The sequence below is a fragment of the Perissodus microlepis genome, chromosome 4 (assembly GCF_051167445.1).
Source record: "Perissodus microlepis isolate ML-2025 ecotype Zambia chromosome 4, ASM5116744v1, whole genome shotgun sequence".
Taxonomy (NCBI): domain Eukaryota; kingdom Metazoa; phylum Chordata; class Actinopteri; order Cichliformes; family Cichlidae; genus Perissodus; species Perissodus microlepis.
The window spans coordinates 16,737,718-16,761,316 of NC_140464.1; the positions used below are offsets into that span (position 1 = coordinate 16,737,718).

General features: G+C 40.7%; 1 protein-coding gene across 1 annotated transcript in view; it reads right to left on the minus strand.

Annotated features, from left to right (window-relative positions):
- Nucleotides 1–129: 129 nt before the first annotated feature.
- The window catches only part of lmtk2 (lemur tyrosine kinase 2), a 33,474-nt gene continuing 10,004 nt past the window's right edge, over nucleotides 130–23,599 (minus strand). The window contains exons 4-14 of the mRNA XM_084926124.1: nucleotides 22,120–22,196; nucleotides 19,768–19,883; nucleotides 19,440–19,527; nucleotides 12,031–12,161; nucleotides 9,420–9,504; nucleotides 8,734–8,855; nucleotides 6,814–6,963; nucleotides 3,644–6,677; nucleotides 3,427–3,559; nucleotides 3,098–3,349; nucleotides 130–2,637 (exon numbers count right to left, since the gene is read on the minus strand). Of these exons, the coding sequence (XP_084782250.1) occupies nucleotides 2,609–2,637; nucleotides 3,098–3,349; nucleotides 3,427–3,559; nucleotides 3,644–6,677; nucleotides 6,814–6,963; nucleotides 8,734–8,855; nucleotides 9,420–9,504; nucleotides 12,031–12,161; nucleotides 19,440–19,527; nucleotides 19,768–19,883; nucleotides 22,120–22,196 (4,217 nt within the window). The 3' untranslated portion in view covers nucleotides 130–2,608. The remainder of the gene's footprint in view (nucleotides 2,638–3,097; nucleotides 3,350–3,426; nucleotides 3,560–3,643; nucleotides 6,678–6,813; nucleotides 6,964–8,733; nucleotides 8,856–9,419; nucleotides 9,505–12,030; nucleotides 12,162–19,439; nucleotides 19,528–19,767; nucleotides 19,884–22,119; nucleotides 22,197–23,599) is intronic.

The window sequence follows — 23,599 nt, forward strand, 5'->3', positions numbered from 1 at the left end:
CTCACAGCTTGATTAAACGGTCATGGAAAGCAGAACTGTTCTGGTTCTTGAAGGGAGTGGCACTCACTGCAGTGGGAAATCCTGCTTTTTTCTGCATTTTTTTGCAATGAATAACACGGAAGGCCATAATCGGATAGTTGATAGTCCACCACTATATTTTCAGCTTTACAGTTTACACCTGTGCTAACACAATGAACATTAACATTATATTATACTACACAGCCACTCTCAGAACACAGCAGGGATGATTTGGAAAGCGCATTTTGACATCTTAACCTACTCGAGGCCTTAAGATTACCCGTGCAGCCTGCCCTGAGCCTCATACACCAACTCTTGTTCAGTCCAATTAAACGTGTTAATCTCCTGCATGATTATCAACTGAAAACAGAACGAGCCACAAACCTTTATTAGAAGTCATTTGCATTTATTTTCATATTAAACAGTGTAATTATAAACATTTCAATCACACTAAGCATGATCAATATGAAGTAAAAATATTTTTTTTTAATTCTACAAGTTTAAAGGACAGAATGACTTCACGTCTGCTTGTTTGTCTTAATTTAACTGCTTGTAGCTGATGACTGTGATATGTTCCTCTGATTCAACTCAGTTTAAGTTACAAAATGAAACCTCATACCTAGAACTCAATTACATAATTTCCCATCATTTACAGACAAAAAGAAAAATTAACATTTATATACACATCAGTACAGTTCAACATTAAGTTACATTTCTCAAATGTGCAAGATTAAGCAAATGTATACTGTAGTGAAATAAAAGAAGATTTCCTTAAATAGATGTTCAAGTTTAACTGAAGCACAGGCTGCTGGTTTTTAAACAGAGGATAACATTGTCTGGGATACAGTGTCGTCTGTATGGGGCAGGTGAGACGGACATGTAGCTATTACGGGGCGAAGTACAGCTTCTCATCTCATCATCAGCGACAAAATATTCAAGGTCAATTGAAAGGAAAGCCTTAACTGTATACCCTACAGTTTCAAATAAGAGATTTTAAAGCTGTACATAAAAATGTCAGGAAAGGTCTGTCTTCATCTATAACCATTTGCATTGCGCTTCTATACAGAAAGTGATCGCGACGAATGCACATCCCTGTACGTACGGCCCCGCAAATGATAAGACTCAGAGGCAGAAGCTGAACAGAAAGGGTCATTTAAGATGGAAATGCAATCTGAAATAGTGAAGTTTGACACAAAGCTGAAAAAAGAAAAAGGCAAACAACTCCGCCCACAACGCTCGGGTTTATAAAAGCAGCAGCATTGAGTTTCTTGTTGTTGTTGTCGTCGTTGTTCTAGTAGTGAGTTGCTGTGAAAGCTTAAAGTCCCTGCATACACTCATCAGCTTGTCCTACAAACTCTGATTCAAACCAATTTATGAAATTCATTGCACATTTGATTACAAACAGCTCATGACATTTTCTTCATCCTTACATTTAAAAATAAACATTTCCAGCTTTTTTTTTTTTTTAAACATCATCCCACTAAACTTTTTGTAGCGATCATCAATCGAGGGGTGCAGCCTCTTTGTCTTTCAGCGTCATCAGGCACTGGAATGAGACCCAGCGACAAAGTAATCGAGACAACCATCAAAGCGACTTCCTGCACATTCGCAAGGATAAAATAAAGCTTTACAAAAGAAAAACAACAACAACTTGTTTTAAGTTATTCATCACAACTGTCTTACAGCTGGGTCGCCTCTTTAACGACTGATATGACAATCCCACAATTCTTACCGACATTTCTCCAAACTTCGACTACGCTTACTATACATGTTCCTTTAAAACATAAAGGACAATACAGTGTGTCGCCTCTGTAGTGTAGTGTTCCAGTCATCCTATGCATGGATTGCACCTACAGCAGTTACAACCCGTTAATTCAAATGCTGCTACAGAAAGACAACACACATGGCTTCCTCTCCAAAAAGGAGACTGTGATTAAACTTAACAGGAAGTTTTTAAAATAAAAGGCAATCACGGAAATAATCACATGACATGAAGGAGCAAAGTGAACAAATTAAGCTGTCAGTTTTAGGTGTGTGTGAAATCAAAGAGCTTATTCTTGTTTGGCTGTAGTGATACGTTTACCAGCCCAGTGGGTTGATTTTCTTTAATTAAATTAATTTTTTTTTTTTTTGGTGAAGCAAAAGTCCTAGAAAAGGAGTGCACTTACACACAACAAAAAGAAGCAGCCAAACACCTGGAATGCGCATGATGAGGCATTAAAGAAAACATTTAGAAGCTACGTCAGTTAGTTTGTTTTCCCTCCCCAAAACATTTTAATTGCACTGAACTAAAAATCATACAAACACGCACACGCACGCACGCACGCACACACACAGATGGAGCTGGAGAGGTGATGTGGCTCAGACTGGGACTGGGCCTCGTCCGTCTTATTTGCCTAATGTCCGTTTACAGCCTTTTGTTCTCATGGCCACGCCGCTGAGAATAGTTCTGCCTGAGAGAAGCATCTGCAGTTTGTCCCCACAAACTGCGTCGTCTGTTGTCCTTATTCGGCTGTTCTCCCAAAAAAAAGAGCCAGAGTAGCTTCATTCCGCAGTAGTGTGAAGATAAACGGTCCCTTCATTTAGCACCCTAGTCTTTCTCTCCGTCCTCGCTGCTTCCTGGTGTGAACAAAGACAAGTTTAGTCATCTGGTAAAACCCCTGAAAACACAACCATTTTATTGTTCATGTAAACTCTGATGACAGTGGTGGACATCAAATTAAACATAATCTTAATATATTCAGACACTTGCATGCATATAATAAAATTAGGAACGCAATGGAATCAGATTGGTTAGCTTAACTTAGAACCAAGACTGCAATTCAAGAATAGCTGATCTCAGTAAGAATGCACACCTCCTAAGTTTGTGAATTTGATGCATACACGTGGCACACTGTAGCTGTACAGTGTAGTGGTTTACAAACTGGTTTAATATGTGAAAGATCAGGAGAAGACTCAGGTTTGAGTGAGGAAGGTTTCATTAAAGTTTTGTATTTACTGCACAGACATGGACATTTTCTTCCTAAAATACTGAGCTATCCATTCAAGACTGTATACCAGTTTGGCCTGCTCTACTTGCCTCCTTGTTCAATATCAGAGTCGGTAAGATGGGTAAGGGAAAAGCTGGCAATGCTGGCCGGTGAGATGGAAAAACGGGAGTAGCTTGAAGAGCCGGTCCAGCTGGTATCCAGCATGGACCCCACTGCAGGGGCCGGAGAGGAAAACGATGCTGCAGATGAGGACCTTGCCTTGGATACCGTGTCTTTACCCGTCTTGGACAGGAAGGCGGGTGCGGGTGAGGAGAAGTCATCATCCCACTCAAAACCACCACCTGTAAAGATTTAGTCAGTGAATCAAGACATATGCTTTGTGCAAATAGAGGCTTTTATTGCTGACTTGTGGCATTACCTTCTTCATCTGTTGAGCTCTCAGAGTTGGCAAAGCGGTTCAGGTAGCTGGCAGCAGGCGTGGAGCTGCTGAACTGTGGTACCCGACTGTTTGAATCCAAGGAGTGGTCACCCAGTTCCTTGGTGGGCGTCTCCTAAATAAGATTTAATTCAGTTAACACATATTACCAGCTGCCCCCGCAAACTAAGAAAACGAAGATCACAGACTAAAATTTTACCTGGTCAAACAGGTAGACAGTGACATCATCAAAGAAAGACACGGCTCTTTTGGAGTTATCCGCACCAAACCTTGCAGGAAACGGGAAAGATGATGCTCCGATGTTCAGAGATGTGGGTTTTAACAAGCTCTTCAGGTTCTTTGCCCTACTGTCGTCCGAGATAACAACTGGCACCGGGTGCACGGTTTCATCCTCGCTTTCTGAGCTAGAGCTGTGCAGCTGGTACGCGCGCATGTCGTCATCCGAGTCGTCGCTGTTCTCGTCCTCCTCGTCTGCATCTACGCCATCTTCTTGCCCATCTAAGCCCGACCCATCCCGCCTCCCCAGGTAACGCCCCTCCACATCCGGCTCCTTTATTTTATGACCATCACTGGTGTCGGTTCTGGTGAGTTTAGCGTGAACTACACTCTCTGTTGCTGGCTTAGCTGGGGCAATAGAAGGAAGTATTGAGGTTTCTGGACCTTCAGAGGGGTCCAGGTGATCAGTAAATGCAGTGTCCTTGAAAACCTCTGGTTTAATTCCATCTTCATTGGAGCTGCTGGTAGACTCGACCACCTGGTTTTCACCATTTTCTGTGATATCTGAATCTGCTACTGAACCCATCTCCTTAACATCCTTGTCTTGTGAATCAGCAGGTAGAGAAAATAAAGAGTCAATATCTTTTTCCTTGTAAGCCTCCAGTGCAGGAGCTCCAGAAGCCTCGGGAACCTCATCAGTAGAGTTCCTCAGCCACGTGTCTTCAACAGAACCACCTGCAGTTATTTCTTCAGACTTCTTTTCAGGTTCTGATTCATTGTCAGAAAAGTATGCAGAGTCTCTGTAATTACTTCCCATAATTGGTTCCTCAGCAGGACCTTCATTATCTGGCTGATCTTCCTCACTGGGATCTTCACTGTGAGTATCTAGCACACCCTCTACTTCGGAGATTATGATTTTCGGCGGAACCAGACTTGCCGCAGTTGTGAGCTCTTCTGTCTCCTCTTCTTCTTTGGTAACACTCAAGCCATTTTTTACAGGAGAGGAATCTTGGACATTTGGCTGAGAGTTCCACTCAGGAGACTCCAGGTTCTCAGTCTCATAACCACTGTCTGATATCCTGTATGGAGGTTGGAGTTTGTGTTGAGCAATTTGAGCATTCAGTTCATCTCCTTGCTCTCCAAGTCTGTGTATGTCAAGTGAGTCTAATGAGTCTGGTGTTTCAGCAAAGTTCTCTACAGTTGGAACAGTGGTGGACATACTGTCTTCCAATAAACTGTCCTGGCTGATCTGGTCCAAAGATGGACCCGACACCAGAAGAGAAGCTCTATCATGAGGATGCCCATTGGTATCCATAAATGATTCTTCATGATCAGACAGAGTGGTTTCCATTTGTATATCTGCATCCTCAATTAGCTCATTCAACAAATCATTACTTGTTAGGTCTTCACTGTGTCCATTATCTGAAGGTAATACTTGAGCTGGCAGGGGTTCAGGCATTTTACTTTCTATGGGCTGAGTGTCATCCTTTGAGGTTCCAAGGTCATCTTCAAGGCTGGGAATTTTGGCATCTGTGCACAAAGAATCTGTATTGGCACTGTCAGATATTGCAGTGGTGTGGTCATCAGTGTGACTGATGAGAACCTCAAACCTCTCTGAGATAGAATCAAAACCAGAGTCTACACCTCTGTTTGAGGATTGCAACAGACCAAGGTCTTCTGTGGAAGAACTATTTCTAGCTGGCAGCTGGTTGCTTGTGTCATCTTCTGTGACCACTGTAATGGAAGGCACCAGTGTCTCATTTTCTAGAGACTGACAAAACTCCCCCAAACTGTTACTTGGAGAGTCTAGAAGTTCGTGTCTTGAGGATGTGCTACTTGCTGCCGATTTAAAATAAGTGTCTGCTGTGTTTAAGCTGCCTAACGAGTCAAGCTTATCCCAAGAATTCATTTTGAATGCTTCCTCTGGTTCGTGGGCTAAACCGGGTAAAAGAAAATGTGGTTGTGGGCTTAAGAAACTAGCACCCTCCTTCATTAGGGTTTGATCTTTAAGAAACATAAAATTATCTGCTAGTTTTTCAGTACTCAAAAGACTTTTTCCATTCATGTTTTCATCCTTTGCTTCCACAGAATTCACCACCTTAGTGGGTTCCCCTAAAAAAGCATCCCCATAGCTTCCATCTCTATTCACTGCTTCACCCTCTAAAGTTCCCCCTTCAAGGAAAGGGTTTCCGCTGCGCTCTGGAAGCTCCATAAAATTCTGCCTCCAGGAAGGCGAGTCTTCTTGTTTTGACCCGTCTTCTGTAAAAATGTTGGTGTGGTACGGACTGTCATTTTCAAGAGACGACCAGATGTGGCTGTCTGGTAAATATGAATCCTTTGAGTCAATACTTTGGTGGAAAAAGTCGGCATCTGTGCTTGACTCATCTAGCCGCACATCTTGGAGCACAACAAAATCTTGCCCGCTTGAACCAAAGCCCATATCTGGTTCTCTATTCCCGTCCTCCCCAACAGTGCTCTCCCCTTGCTCTTCTAGTTGGATATAATATTCATTCCCATTAGATGGCTTTTGAGCATCAAACACCGGTAAGATCCCAGGAAATCCTGGAGTGTTCCCACTTTCTCCTCCTGCTGCACTAGTTGAAGGATCAGGGAAATGAGCCTGAATATCTTCACTGGAAACAGGAAAGAACATGCTGTGGTAGTTTAGTGTTGTGTCTACGCCTGAACGTCCATGGTTACCATCATAGTGGTCATGCTTAGCCGCTTCCCAAACATACTCAAAGCTGAGACCTTTGCTTGTTTCAGTCACAGTCAGAATTTCATCTATTTCTTGTCTCAGGGCATCATCAGCAAACTGTTCCAAGATTGGGAAGGAGGAATGGCTAACAGTGGTCTGCCGCATAGTGGGGTTAGGCTTCAGTGCATCCCAGCGTTGCTCGAAATCTTCTTCTATGTCCTTCTGGCCTTGCATACGCAGATAGATGAGGAGACGGTGTACTTCCTCTGCTGTGGCCCGCTTGTCTGGAGACAGCCAACAGAACTGCAAAATTTCATACCTACAGTTACAGAAAAAATAAAATAAAATTAGACACTTTATATTGCTAACAGCCTAATAATTTTAGCAATGTCATTAGTTTTAAATTTAACAATTTTAATGCAAGCTGCTTAAATAGCCATCTTCCAGGGACTCACCATCTATCAGAGTAGGGAAGTTCCAGTTGTGGCTTGAACAACTTGACTTGTTGCTCCTTGATCACATGGTTGAGAACTTCTCGGTCAGACAGATGCGGGTACGGCTGAGCAGCATTCTCAAAGAGCTCCCATAATGTGACCCCCAATGCCCTATGGACAATTGAGGATTAAAAAAAAAAAGTTGTACTAGAAGGATAAGCAATGCATATGTGCCACAGGTATCTGCTTTACATTTCTGAAACTAGATGAATTTTCTATATGACTCCACAACACAGCCAAGTTTACACAGAAATGGATCATAAAGTGCTTGTATTTTATTACATATACCAGCATCAGCATTATTTTTGTCAGTAAGGTACCAGACAATGTAACTTCAGTAACTTTACACAGTCAACTGTTATCTATAGGTAGTTATTTACCAGTTTCACACAAAATTGGTAAATAAATTTTGTAGCGCTGTGTTGAGTTGCTAAAGTAGCTAAAGACAACTTAATCTCACAGTGAAGGCTTATCATGCTTGGACTGTGCTTTACAAATCCCTACACAAAACGTGCACTGCTTATGTGTCCAGAGTAAAAGATACGTTCTGCTACACACGATCCATACATTCACCAGACACTTGCTAGTACCTGGTTTGACCCCCTTTTGCCCTCAGAACTGTGTGATGCTGTCATGCAGATTTGTCGGCTGCACATCCATGATGCAAAACGGATGGAGATGGTCAACAACAATACTGAGGTAGGTTGCAGCCTTTAAACAATACTTGGTTGGCACACAAAGTATTCCAAAAATATCTTTGACACCATTACACCACCTTGATCTTTGATACAAGCCAGGATGGATGCAGAGACATTTCCACCAGATTCATGCAGTGTGGTCTTGTGCCGCTGTAGTCCTGCTTCAAAGTTCAATGTGTTGTGTATTCCGAAAGGCTCACCTGAATACCTCTGTTGTCATGAGTGGTTATTTAAATTATTGTTGCCTTCCAATATTTTCTCTCTCTTTTTTTTTTTTTTTTAGAACATTCTCTGTAAACACTTGAGAAGACTGTGTGGGAAAATCAGCAGTTTCCAAAATACTCAGAGCAGGACATCTGGGACCAACGAACATACCATGTTCAAGGTCACTTTCTTCCCGATTCTGATGCTCGGTTTGAACTTGATGAAACAACAAGTTGTCTTGACCATGTCTACATGACTAAATGCATTGTGCTGTTGCCATGTGATTGGCTAATTAGATAATTGCCTTAAACAGTACCTAATAAAGTGGTTGGAAATTGTATATGCTGTAGATTCAGTGTAGCTGTGGGATTACATAATAATTATTAACTTTCTCTTTACCTCAGGAAACATTTAGAATGTCAACATAGTTGTATTCAGTGGCAAATTAGGTACTTGGATAATAGACTTAGTTTTTAATGTAACCTTTACTCAATAAAGAAAATATAACTTATATAACTACTAAATATAACTAAAATATAACTACAACTCATTTGTAAGATTGTCCTGACTAAAACAGGCAGTAGTAACTGTGAAGTCATGGAGGGGCTCAAAAAGAATACTGTGAGGAGAGATGTACAGTTGGTGAACTGTCAGGATTGTTGTTTTAATCTGCTGAACATTAGCAAAACTGTAAGTAATCATTTACTATGATACTTTACTTTGTTGTATTCCAAAAATAAATCATGTTCCAATTACATGTATGTATATTTGAGCTATTGTGGATTTGGCTCTACTTAGAATACCTGTTAGAACACATTAATACAGTTCTTTGGGAGACTAAATCGGGAGTTTTAAAAAGCTGCTTTTTAAAAAACAGATCCAGGTTAACTTCTCTAATGACAGCAAGTGAGCCTGGATGTGTGAGTCAGTTTTTGAAATGCCCTCTAGTGTCAGTGCAGGGCTGAAATCTGGTACATACCACACATTGCTTGGCTTGGTCTGTTCCATAGTAATTACGCCACCATGGCGCTCGCCTACCAGCTCAGGAGCCAACCAACGAAGGGGTGCATACACATCATCCTCTGTGATGATGTAATCCTCCTATGGTAGCACAGTTTAAAAACAATCTGTTACACAATTTTTACAATTTTTTCCAAGAAATACTGCAGAAATATGACCTAAATAAAATGTTTATTAGCTCTCAGGTGGTTCACTCTTGCACTGCCTCCCTCTTTCTTTACAGAAATAGATCTAGTGGGTGACCTTATATCATGAGTATTAAATTCAGACAGCCAAACTGACAGATCAGCAGTATTAAAGGAATGCAGCAGACAGAGCTTCCTCACATATGCAGCATGTCATGTTATATGAGAGGACAGTATTAATTCTTCAGTGAAATATATCGTTGATCAAAGGAAACATGTACAGCCTCTGATAAAGTCTGTTTATTTTCAGTCTGTTCATTTGCAACTGGTTGCACAAGCACTGACTTCAGCCAAAAAACATGGCCAGACTTAAACATAAATAAAACTGACTTGCATTTAAACAGTGCTTGCCTACTTACTAACTACTCAAATCACTTCATGCGTATTCATCCATTCATATAATGCTTTATTCTTTGCACTTTTAACACTTTTATGCATCTCACTTAAGGTTTCTCCTTACTTTATATCTGCAGGGTCCAATGCCATAGTCTCCCACTTTGACTGTGAGGTCTGCAGTCAGGTAGCAGTTCCTCAGTGCTAGATCACTACAGGAGCATAAACACAGACATGAGCATTACATTTTGAGTGGTGAAGACATTCAAGACAAATTCACAATTGCTACAGCATTCACAGATTTGGAAGAAAGACCGAGGCCATCACTAATGAAATTATTTAGCTTATTCGGTTTTGTTTAGCCTATGCCGGCATTACCATTTAGAAGTATAAAAAAGGAGTGTGCAAAACGATCAACAAGAATCAAGTGAGGAAAGTTTGGCAAGGATCACAAAACACTTAAACATTTACAGTAAATTAGAACAGGGGCTTTCTTATTTTATCTGTCTTTCACACTGCAACAAGCTGTGGAGACTATTCCTGACTGTGCATCCAGCAGCAGGATATGATTTCTGGAGGGAACCACAGGCTGTGCAGACTTTTTGTTAGTCTGCCAGGGGAGGGCGTCACAAGCTCTTGAGACTCTGTCTGCTCATTAAACAGCCATATGGTAGTTCATTCACACTGACTGAAGAGGCAGGCTTTGGTTTCCCTCTAGCCCTGCAGCATTCCCTGTCCACAAGCTCCAAGTCCTTTTTACCCACCCAATGACAAACCCTGCTGACACAAGTATTCTTGCATGCACATGGCCCAGCTACTGTCAGACCCACTGAAACCCCTGTAAGATAAATGGAGCTGTATTTTAAACTCTCCTGTCCCCTGCTGCTGGCTGACAGCCCAACATACAGTAACACAGCAGTGAGGAAGCAAGTCCAATATCTTAACCCTACAAGGTTAATGCATGCCACAGCAGTAATCGCTTCCATACCTTACCATCCATACAGACACTTGCGCAATTTGGTATCATGGTTGCCAGCAGAAAAAGCACCATAACTAATATGTCTTTGTATTGAACTGTCATTGTTAATACAGAAAGAATAATATAATCTAGTAACCTAATCCAGTCAATAAATGCAGAGTCCAAGAACAACTGACAAAGATCTTTTATAGAAAATGTATAAAAATAACTTTGCTCCCCACTGTCAAAAAAAAAAAAAAAATCAGATACAATGTAAATGCAGCAGCAAATAAAACCTGCAGTCAAAGACAGCACTGTAACTGTTCAGGCAAAGGGTATTTGATCCTTTAGGATGCTTCGACTAACACAGGAGGAAAACATAGCATAATACGCTGCGGATTACAGGAAAATAAAGTGCAAGCTGTTAGATAGAAACTCTACCTACCTTACTATACAATATAAAGCATTTTAAGATGATCACTCCTGTGATTTGGCACTGGATTAGATTACATTTTTCCTCTTTTATATTATAAAAAAGGTGATCTTATTAAACATTAACACAATTATTAACACAATCCTTAACACATTAACACTTTTGTAGTAGAATAATACAATCAAAATCCTGGTAAACCCTAATGAAAAAGCACAAAAATGTCTTATAATGGCTTAAACACCCCTGTCCACGTCTTCCTATTGGGAATCTATTCATGGCACGCAGTACAGTATGCAATTTATTCTGTAACGGGTCCAATTTCACCCTTGCATTACGAAGCTGAGGTTTCAGCTTTGGATACGGCGTGTATAGCACATGGTACTGCTACATAACCATCCTCTCTGTCATTTCTGCCAGCATGTGTCTGTGTGCAGTGTCGTTCAGTTGGTGGTACTTTTTTTTTTTTTTTCTAAATTAAAATTCTGTGGTTAAAAGTGCCACAGAAACATTTTTACGATTGCAGAATAAATTAGTTCACATGAGAACAGGCTTGTAGAACTCTAGTTGAGTAGTAACAAGGATTAAAACACAACGCCCAATATGAGGCTATCCACTTACACGCAAAAAGCAGAATCATCATATCCCTTTGGCAGCGGACAGCTGACACTGTGGCAATGCATGGGAGCTGTGTAATTGGAACCCCCTGAGCTTATTCTGAGCAGGCAAAATAGAGCTGATGAGCTGAGCATCGTATGTTCCCCAAGTTCCCAACACCCCTTGTACCCCCCTGCTGGCTGGCAGCCAGACGTCCAGTACAGACTGGGGTGAAAATGAAACGCAGCCTTCTCTGCTGTGCACACCATTTTTGGACACCACTGGTACTCCATAGAGTGGCTGGGCAGTCAGCACAAAAGTAAAACTATTAGTTGACCCTTGTCTTTATAATAATATTATGGAATGCTAATGACTAAGTACTCGCCAAGAGATACTTGGTGGTACGCACCTAGTAAAATGTATCTATAGGATAAACATTAAAACGAATAAGAGCACATACTTTGTGTGATTTTAGTATATTGGGATTTCAGAACAAACATGTTAGTCAAGTACATTCATTAAATAAAAATCACCAACATTTCTACTTATCTTTTTTAACATTAAAATACAACTGGAGCACACAATTTAAATATATAGTCAATACAATCTTTTCTGTCTAGTTGTCAGTGACCACTAGACAGAAAAGCATTTCCCGAAACACCAGCTGTATTGAGTGGAAGGAAAAGCACAACGTTTAGCTTAGTGGATCAAAACTGAGAGGTAGCTAAAAGTGTTGCAGCTCTGAAGTGCTACCTGTGCAGGAAGTTGTGTTTGTGAAGGTGAGTGACACCAGCAGCAATTTCACAGGCCATCCTCTGCAGCTGCAGCAACTCAGCATTTCTGAAAATCCAGTCCTGCTGAGAAAGATAGCCCCGCAAATCCCCCTGCAGAGGCACACACACAGATAAACACATTCGCTCATTAGTATCAGGAATAAACATTCAACAAATGCAGCAGAACCTCGTATGTATTCTAGCAATGGGAAGAATTTATCAAGTGGCAATAATTAAATGCAATGTGGAGACATCGCCACACAGGGGCAGCATAGTCCCCTTCTTCTTCCTGACTTCTCAGCACTTCTCACTGCTGACATGTGAGAAAAACAAATAAGGGTAAGGCGGTTTAATGAGTATTGCTGTGTCACAGGTATATGGGTACAAAAGAATCCAGTTCAGACCAGGGAAATAAATTTGCCTGATGGGGTTCAGACTGAAGTCCCCTCTAAACAATAAACACAGACATGAACCTGATAGAGGACACAAAATGCTGTAAGTTATCAGAGTGACAGTCCTGCAGGGGTCTTTGTGATGGAGCTGGATCTCAGATGAGTGCAGTTTCAAAACACAGTCAACGGGGAGTTGCTGTGAACACTTTAACCAAAACTTTTCAGACTGTTTAACAACTAAATACTGCACTGTATACTAGAGCTTTGCTAACCATTAACTAGATGATGAACTATGTGAGCAAAGGTTTGAATGAACCCTGTTAAAAACATCTTTTAGCAGAGGTGGCCATCAAAGAGTAACAGCATGATTAGAGCCTGACTAATTTATTGGCAGGACAATCTTAGTGGCTAATTTTAGCCACTTCCCAATCTATTGGTATGTATAACTGCCGATAACTGAAAGTTTTAAAAGCGAAGACAAGTCAGGCAAAAAAAACCAAAAACAAATAACCTTCAACCATTCACAAGAGGCAATCTGCAATTTTCTTATTTTTGAACTGTATTGTTATAGAATTTTAGTAAAGACCAAGGATTGTTAAGGCAAGGCAAGGCAAGGCAAGTTTATTTGTATAGCACAATTCAACAACAAGGTGATTCAAAGTGCTTTACAGAGACATTAGAAACAAAAAAAACAAATAAAAAGCATGATTTAAAATTGATTAAAACAAGCAGACAAACAAACTAATTAACAAACAAACAAACAAACAAAACAGTATATAAAATCAAAACAGATAAAATCATAACGTCTGTGAAGGTTCTCAGTCATCCAGGTCATCGTAGTCAAAGGAGCTTGCAAAGAAAAGCGTCTGGACTTCTTTAAGTTACTTGAAGACGTTTCACCTCTCATCCGAGAAGCTTCTTCCGTTCTAAGGTCAAATGGTGGAGAGTCCCAGATATAAACCTAGTGGGAGTATCCCCCCACAGAGGGACAAAAGGACAACAACATTGTCATCCCCTATGTAGCCGGTGTATCAGAAAAACTTAGGAGAGTTTTCTCCAAGCATGACATCCCAGTGCATTTCAGACCCAGCAACACGCTCAGACAAAAACTGGTTCACCCGAAAGACAAAACGCCAAAACACAGACTTAACAATGTGGTGTATGCTGTACAGTGCAGCGAGGAATGCCCAGACCTCTACATTGGAGAGACCAAACAGCCACTTCACAAGCGCATGGCACAACACAGAAGAGCCACCTCCACAGGACAAGACTCAGCAGTCCATCTGCATCTTAAGGATAAAGGACACTCTTTCGAGGATGCCAATGTTCACATTTTGGACAGAGAGGACAGATGGTTTGAAAGAGGAGTGAAAGAAGCCATCTATGTCCACTGTGAGCAACCATCTTTGAACAGAGGCGGGGGTTTACGACACCAACTCTCTGCCATCTATAATCCAGTTTTGAGATCCCTTCCCAGACGCCTTAACGCCCACTCACATCCTGGGCCATCTGACCTCAGGAATTCGCATGATAAGGTGGGGCCAGGTTTCACAATGAACACACCCGAAACTCTGGCTGATTGGGACCCACACCCAGTTTCACACCTTGGCTCAGGCGATTAGAGGATCATCAGGGGGTCCTTTTGTCCCTCTGTGGGGGGATACTCCCACTAGGTTTATATCTGGGACTCTCCACCATTTGACCTTAGAACTGAAGAAGCTTCTCGGATGAGAGGTGAAACGTCTTCAAGTAACTTAAAGAAGTCCAGACGCTTTTCTTTGCAAGCTCCTTTGAATAAAATCATAACAATAGATAAAATCAGTAGTTAAAATGTTAGTTTTGAAATTTAAGCTTAAAAGTGTGGATTTGGTGCTTTATTCAAATGCAGCTGAGAACAGGTGAGTCTTCAACCTGGATTTAAATAAACTGAGTGTTTCAGCTGATCTGAGGCTTTCTGGGAGTTTGTTCCAGATATATGGAGCATAAAAGCTGAATGCAGCTTCTCCGTGTCTGGTTCTGACTCTGGGAACTGATAAAAGACCGGATCCAGATGACCTGAGGGATCTGGAAGGTTCATACTGGGTCAGGAGATCACTGATGTATTTTGGTCCTAAACCATTCAGAGCTTTATAGACCAGCATCAGAACTTTAAAGTCTATCCTCTGACGGACAGGCAGCCAGTGTAAAGACCTCAGAGCTGGACTGATGTGGTCCACTTTTTTGGTCTTTGTGAGGACTCGAGCAGCAGAGTTCTGAATGAGCTGTAGTTGTCTGACTGATTTTTTAGGTAGACCTGTAAAGATGCTGTTACAGTAATCAAGCCTGCTGCATGGACTAGTTTTTCCAGGTCCTGTTGAGACATCAGATCTTTTATCCTTGATATATTCTTGAGGTGATAGTAAGCTGATTTTGTTATTGTCTTAATGTGTTTTTCTAAGTTTAGGTCTGCATCCATCACTACACCCAAATTTCTCGCCTGGTTTGTGGTTTTTAGGTGTATAGATTGAAGTTCTCTGGTGACCTGTAATCGTTTTTCTTTGGCGCCAAAGACTATTACTTCAGTTTTGTTTTTGTTTAGCTGGAGAAAATTGTGGCACAACCAGTCATTAATTTCCTCAATGCATTTACCAAGAGCCTGTACAGGGCCTCGGTCTCCTGGTGACATTGTGATATATATTTGTGTGTCATCTGCATAGCTATGATAGTTTATTTTGTTGTTCTTTATAATCTGTGCCAGTGGGAGCATGTAAATGTTAAACAGAGGGGGTCCCAAGATGGAACCTTGGGGAACTCCACATGTGATACTTGTCTGCTCAGATGTGAAGTTACCTATTAATACAAAGTATGAGTTAGTTTACTCAGTTCTCATTAAGTTTCACAGCAAAAAGTCATGAAGTAGTGATTCTGACAAATCAAACTGTCAGGGGAATTGATGTAGATTAAACAAATGTTTCTTTTAAAAATAATGCTAGTGTATTTAGAATCCACTGATAATGCTAATAATGTTTTAATAAAAATGTCAAATCCCACGCATTTACTGAGCATGCAAGTCTGGGTGTGTGTTTACAAAGGGTTTACTTTTCCTTGAGCCATTTCAGTGCAAGCAGCTTAGATCAGTCGTCTTATGTAAGCACTATTTGTTTGCTTATTCCACACAAACACATACACACACACACACACACACACACACAGACAGAGACAGACACAGAGCTCTGAGAAGGGGTGTTCACTGAAGAGCTATATTCAATATATGGTAAGTGATACTGCGTGCCTATCTTTATGTGAAGCAGGTGATTAGGTTTGGGTTCATGGGGATCCAGCGCTGTTAATGAAATGACATTCACCGTGAAAGGCCAAAACAATTAAGTCTGGTGTCTGGCCTGTTTATAACAAGGATATTTAAAGGTTCCAACACAGATTCGTGCCTAACTCAGTAATCACACGATCAAGTTAACAGTGGTGGGGAAAAGAAAAAAAAGCTATTTTAAGTGCTTTCTACTGCTGAATTCTGCGACTGGATATTAGAACCACAGCAGGCCAAGGATAGGCACCTTTGTTAAATCGGTTCAAGTTTAAAAAATAATTGATTTTCAATAAAAGCAGTTGTGAGAATGGGCAACAACAACATAACCTTGCTCACAGGGTGATGGTGTAACTTCTTTACAATATTACAAAGAGAAAAAGCAATCACAGCGATTGCTGTTGTAACAGTTAAAAAGGACAAAGGTGAATTTTGAAATCTAAAAAGAAGAACTGCCACTTGTCAGAGACCTTGAACTAAACTAAAGCATCAACAAACATCTTGGCCAATCACTAGGCAGAAAATCTATGCAGTTGAAGCTTTCACTAACACTACAGAATGTGACATTCTGCAGCCCATGTACCAGTTGCTGGATGTATTTTGACGTCTAAAATGCTTTCAGTCAGGATTACTGGCATGGGTGATACAAAACATAAAAACCGCCATCAATCAAAAGCCTGCCAGAGAGAACGTCACAGTACATTGGCTTTTTGGGATTCACCTTGTCCGCTGGGCAGCTGCAGTGTCACATTTCATGTTTCGACATGTAGCAGATGATTGACACGGCCTCAAGTAGGAAGACGCCATCAGCAAGTCATCCCTTACTTTACATGCAACACAAGCACTTCGACACTTGTTTCTTTATGAAGCAAGTGTCAGCAGCTTATTTTGCTCATCTTGCTTATATAGCTTATCACACTGATAGAACGGAAATGTATCCTGTATAAAGACGAGACCCGAACCGTACTTGGATAAAGGCCTCAAAACTTTTATCTAGCAAGGGATAGTGAGCATGCACATCACTCAGTCGTGCTACCCTCACACATTATCGCCTTCAACAAACAGGACTTGCTCTTCATCATGCCATCCTCCCTAATAGCTTGCACGCATTCATAATAAGTCATTCACCTTGACTCACTTCCATGTCCTGTCAGAGCCATTACGAGAGTTGGCTGGGAAAAACCACAATGCCAGGTCATCTGCCAGGTCTGGGCAGCTGACAATACCCCAGTCTAGTGAGGTTACGCAATCCCTGGCAAGATAAGTTGAACTGGACACTGAGGGACATGCCAGAGAACTGGGAAGCAAGGAGAAAGTTGCTCCAAGCAGTGTTACCTTACCCCTTACCTGGGTACAAACTCTACATTTACAGACAGGCCTAACATTACTAACATTAAAATAAAAAAAATTATATATATATATATATATATATATATATATATATATATATATATATATATATATATATGTTTTTCTCCAACACAACTTCAAAGTCAAAGTTTGTCCTGCTACATAAATCAAACAGAAATGACAGGGTGGTTTATATTTTTAGACAGCACTCTTGGCTTTTTGCATTCATCAGCGTGCACCCATAGGTTTCTTTAGAAAGAGCTTAGTTTACTGCACTCAACAGCCGCTAACACACACACACAAGGTGCCAGCAATAAAAATGCACAAACACAGCAACTGGGGGATCTGACACCAGAGGAGCGTAAATGGAGCCTATTGCTTTGCTGGGCGAGGTGGGAATGTGAGAGGTCCCTAGCTTAGAGTAACTATGTAACTCGGGCCAGAGAAGGAGGAGGCAGGAGAAGAGAGCTTTCCCTCAGTCAGAACTCAACCCATCCAGAATAAATAAAGGAGAAGAGTGAATAAATCAGCTGCCATAATGTAGTCTGAGTGACTTCATTATGATTAGATCATTCATTTTCTTGGCTTTGAGTGGACGGTTTGGGCTTTTTAAGTAATTATTTTTATTTTTTGGGTTTAAACCATTATCTTTACCATATTTATAAAAGAAAACTGGCAACAACTTAACTTATTCAACAACATATACATATTATCTTAAGTTTAAAACATAGAAAAAAAATTATCTTCAATAATCATTTGGTAAAGTAATGAGTGCATGAACTCTCCAGCTTGGTATAGTGCTGATGCTGAGCAGGTAGACAAATGTCTGCCTCATGTCTGCTGCCACTTTAGGGGGCAGCATGAAAAAAAAAAAAATAGTGCACCATAATCAAAACTACTGGCTGCAGAAGAAACCGAGATCAAAGTGTACAACAAATGTCTTTATATTGTAGTAACATAAATTAATTACAACTATCCACAGCAGCCACTGTCTGTGCTTCTTTGCTGTTTAACATGTTTCCAACCAGTCAGCATTCAATCAGCCAGAGGTAATGCTCCACTGGCTTGCTGGAGGAGTGCACAAAATAGTGTCTCCATACCCTCTGTGTCAGGTGAATTCCCATAATTCTTTGGTATAGGCAGAGAGCTCTGCAAACAAACCCTTACAAAGCACCATACACTGGCCTTCAGCAGTTACAACCGCCATAAAAAGTGCATGCTGACGAGGTAATTAAGGTACTATAATGAGCCATAAAATGTGTAGTTTAGGGATGTGCGCGAACAGTCACTTACACGTCTAATAGTCACTGTTGTCACTAGTTGGTACCAGACGTAGTAGTCATTTAAGCCATTTGTTCAAATTGTAATTGATCTCCAATGCCAATAAATTATTGTGTCCTAAATGTTATACAGTCATCTGCCATCGTTGTTGAGAAATACTATAAATGTGTTAATCTAGGCCTGATCTTTATGTTAAAACTACTAGAATGAGATCATAGATACAAGCGGCGGAACTCAGCTTTCTCCAAAACGTGGATGGGCTCTCCCTTAGCGATATTGTAAGGAGTTCAGTCATTCAGGAGGGGCTCAGAGTAGAGCCACTACTCCTACACATCGAAAGGAGCCAGTTTGAGCCGGTTAGTTTAAGTGTTTTTCGTCTTTCTTATCTGTTTGGAGTATAACACAGGTTCATAATGCATAACGCAAAGTGCCATGCATTTAAGCTAATGATTCATTATTGAAGAATATGGATTTTTTTGACAATGCCCATTAAATTAAATTTACATTAATATCTGAGTTTCTTAGTTTTAGAACAATCTGTTAGGCGACTAAGAAATTAGTTGCCAGGAATATCCCTGATATAGTTACCCAAATCACAAGTGCAATGTGTCATATCGCAGAAAAAAAGCTCAGTTTGCCAAGTTCATAATAGTGTCTTTATCTGGTCTTATCACTCCAGAGTAGGTCTGGTGACTAAAGACACACCTAGACCGGGTAGTCTCACTACTATATTTAGGGGCTGACGTTGCTAAGAACCAGTTTCTTGCGAAATTTGAGCATCTCTCACATATCACAAGTTGATAAACAGTTTTTAAGAAGTACTATCTTTTAAATGCTTGTGTATGAGCTAATTCTCAAACTCCTCAATTTCCTCAATGAATACAAATTTCTAGGTGAGTGGTAGCTAAAACACCATAAGCACAGCCACCTCACAATCACTGAAAATTCTTGGACAAGGACTGTAGATGGTAGATTGACAACAGCCTAATTTAATTCCCATGTACATATGGTATTACTGACATAATACCTGTACTGGTGTATTTTAAAAAGCATGTAGTTACTTACCATTTCACAGTACTCAAAAACCAGTAGGAAGGGAATCGCCTCAACACACTGTCCAAGGCAGTGGAGTATGTTTGGGTGCTGCAAAACTCTGAAAACCAAATTGACATAACAAGTCATTGATTTGATGACCATCAGGTTACCAAAAAAGTTTAAAATAAGCAAACTATACATTGCAATTACTGATGCAATAAGTAAGAGGAAAGATGCTCCGGGTGCAGTAAACAAAACAGTCTTTGATAAGTTGATGACCCTAACCATAACCTTCTGAAAAACAATAACAGCTCTCTGCAAATGGGGTGCTCTCAAAGAGAGAAACATCAGCTTTTACCTGTATGGATCCCCTTGCTGCAGGAAGTCATTCTGCTCCTTGGCACTTGCATTAGCTTTCAACTCCTTGACCACCACTCTTGTCCCTGGGTCTGTGTAGATATCACTCAACAGGACCTGTTAATAGAACAGAAAGAACACCTCACGCTAAACAAAAAGAAAACAAAGATTCATCATCACCACCCAAGTCTAGATGTTTTTTTCTAAGATTTCAAGGAGTACCACTAACTGCAGAGAAAAAGAAAAGGATTTGATTAACAGAGGAAAAGGTGTCAATTTTTCCTTGACAGGTAAGGATTACTTGACACAATATACTACAGTGGCTTGCAAAAGTATTCGGCCCCCTTGAACTTTTCCACATTTTGTCACATTACAGCCACAAACATGAATCAATTTTATTGGAATTCCACGTGAAAGATCAATACAAAGTGGTGAACACGTGAGAAGTGGAACGAAAATCATACATGATTCCAAACATTTTTTACAAATAAATAACTGCAAAGTGTGGTGTGCGTAATTATTCAGCCCCGTGAGTCAATACTTTGTAGAACCACCTTTTGCTGCAATTACAGCTGCCAGTCTGTTAGGGTTTGTCTCTACCAGCTTTGCACATCTAGAGACTGAAATTCTTGCCCATTCTTCTTTGCAAAACAGCTCCACAACTGCCCTGTGACGGCCTCAGAAGTTGTCTAAGAGAATATTGGGAGCAACAACACCATGAAGTCCAAAGAACACACCAGACAGGTCAGGGATAAAGTTATTGAGAAATTTAGACTTAGACTTAAACTTAGAGCTTTTTATTGTCATTTTGCAATTTCTTGCACAGCGAAATTGGGTAGCTGAACCACAAAGGTGCTAAAGTAAGAAGAAGAGAAACCAATATACAACGAAGGTGGAAAATAAATAAATAATTAAATAAATCGAATAAAATAAAAAACAGTGTATATGTATACATATGTGAGTGGAACTATATACATGGTGTATGTGTAGGAAACATTTAAAGCAGGCTTAGGCTACAAAAAGATTTCTCAAGCCTTGAACATCCACGGAGCACTGTTCAAGCGATCATTCAGAAATGGAAGGAGTATGGCACAACTGTAAATCTACCAACACAAGGCCGTCCACCTAAACTCACAGGCTGAACAAGGAGAGCGCTGATCAGAAATGCAGCCAAGAGGCCCATGGTGACTCTGGACGAGCTGCAGAGATCTACAGCTCAGGTGGGGGAATCTGTCCATAGGACAACTATTAGTCGTGCACTGCACAAAGTTGGCCTTTATGGAAGAGTGGCAAGAAGAAAGCCATTGTTAACAGAAAACCATAAGAAGTCCCGTTTGCAGTTTGCCACAAGCCATGTGGGGGACACAGCAAACATGTGGAAGAAGGTGCTCTGGTCAGATGAGACCAAAATGGAACTTTTTGGCCAAAATGCAAAACGCTATGTGTGGCGGAAAACTAACACTGCACATCACTCTGAACACACCATCCCCACTGTCAAATATGGTGGTGGCAGCATCATGCTCTGGGGGTGCTTCTCTTCAGCAGGGACAGGGAAGCTGGTCAGAGTTGATGGGAAGATGGATGGAGCCAAATACAGGGCAATCTTGGAAGAAAACCTCTTGGAGTCTGCAAAAGACTTGAGACTGGGGCGGAGGTTCACCTTCCAACAGGACAACAACCCTAAACATAAAGCCAGGGCAACAGTGGAATGGTTTAAAACAAAACATATCCATGTGTTAGAATGGCCCAGTCAAAGTCCAGATCTAAATCCAATCGAGAATCTGTGGCAAGATCTGAAAACTGCTGTTCACAAACGCTGTCCATCTAATCTGACTGAGCTGGAGCTGTTTTGCAAAGAAGAATGGGCAAGGATTTCAGTCTCTAGATGTGCAAAGCTGGTAGAGACATACCCTAAAAGACTGGCAGCTGTAATTGCAGCAAACGGTGGTTCTACAAAGTATTGACTCAGGGGGCTAAATAATTACGCACACCCCACTTTTCAGTTATTTATTTGTAAAAAATGTTTGGAATCATGTATGATTTTTGTTCCACTTCTCACATGTACGCCACTTTGTGTTGGTCTTTCACGTGGAAATCCAATAAAATTGATTCATGTTTGTGGCTGTAATGTGACAAAATGTGGAAAAGTTCAAGGGGGCCGAATACTTTTGCAAGCGACTGTATATTGTGTCAAGCGATATTGATTAATGATTGTCACTTGTGATTCAATGATTAAATCACAAGTGACAGCTTGCCATCTTGTTAAATGAATTTTTCAGATGAGTATTTAGCTCTTCGTCTTTTGTATGGATGCAATTTTGTGAAGAAGGTAATTAAAGAAAAACTATCTTACCTGGCCAAACCAGCCGTTGCCGATCTCTTGGATGTAACTCAGACTGTGGCGCACGACCTGGAAGCCTGTTGATCCCTCTGTGACACCAAATACCCATCACTGTTATTAAGACTGCCCCAACCGACGCATCACAAGTTACATCTGAACCACTTAATAAAACAACAACTTCAAAATAGAAAACACTACAGTGAAATTAAATTGAGAAATTGTGTTGTCACATAGTTGAGTCAGAGATGCTCTTCTTAACAAACTATCTGAAATATTTAATTTTTTAACTTAAACTTTATTTATACAGGTAGTCCCATTAAGGCTCAATGTCTCATTTACAAGAGAAACCTGTTTCAGTGCTTTTTTTTTTTCCTGAGATGTCATACACTTTGGATTCCAGCCAATCATTTTACCTTTGCAAGCGTAGTAGGCGGGCCCAGGTACGTACGTTCTTTTAGAGCAGAGCTACAGATTAAAAATGCCCAAGGCGAAGCGGTCAAAGTCTGGCTGTACTTCACAGCAAAAGATGCAAACTCAGCAGCCTGCAACAAGTGCTTTAAGGTGATACTGGGCAAAGGAGGTAACACCTCAAATCTGATGAAACACCTGGCGACGTATAGCATTTTGTTAAAAGCCGAGAAATGCGCCGTATTTGATAGCTTGCTGCAAGCCCTCACACCGAGCACATCTACTGCGGGTGGGTTGCCTGTTATCGGACCCGGAGTTAGCAACATCCCCCAAAACCCCGAAGAGTAGAGTCCTGGCCCCTAGCCCTGCCAGTGTAGCAGAAATGATGACGGATGATGATGGCAGCAGCAGCCGTTCTTCTCTGCGTGAGTAGCTTAATGTTGTTCGTGTGTAATTTACGTTGAGTACGCTAACCACGTTATTAAATTAATGCATGTAAGGTGAACTAGCAAACATCATCATAGCTACATGCGGCTGTCTTCTTGTTTGATGGCAGATACTCCCTTCACCCTGGCCAAAAAGGCTAAAATGACCAAAGAAAAAGTGGAAAACAGCTAAACATGAGAGGTTTTTGGACAAAGTTTGTGTTTTTTCCATTGTTTAAGCACTGCTTCCAGCCAAGAGTGATGCCATATATGCCCTATAGCTGCAGAAAAGGTTAACATTGTTATCTTTTTACAAAAACACAGTTGAACATGAGAGGTTTTTGGACCAATTTTGTGTTCTCCATTCTCCAAGCACCGGTTCGAGCACCATTTAAGCACCGGCACCGTTTCCAAAGTACCGGTTTGGTACTGGTATCGGATAAAACTTAAACGATACCCATCCCTACTTAGCACTGTATGCAGCATGTGTAGCTAACTACACCTAAACAGAAAGTACATCAACTTCTTTACATTAAGTTACTAACTAGTTTAACATACCGTGTGTGGATATGAACAAGTATTTCATAGTCACTGTTTATGGGTACTAGGTATGACGTTTTCAATAAAAAAAAAAAAAAAATGTGACAACTTTTTTAAGA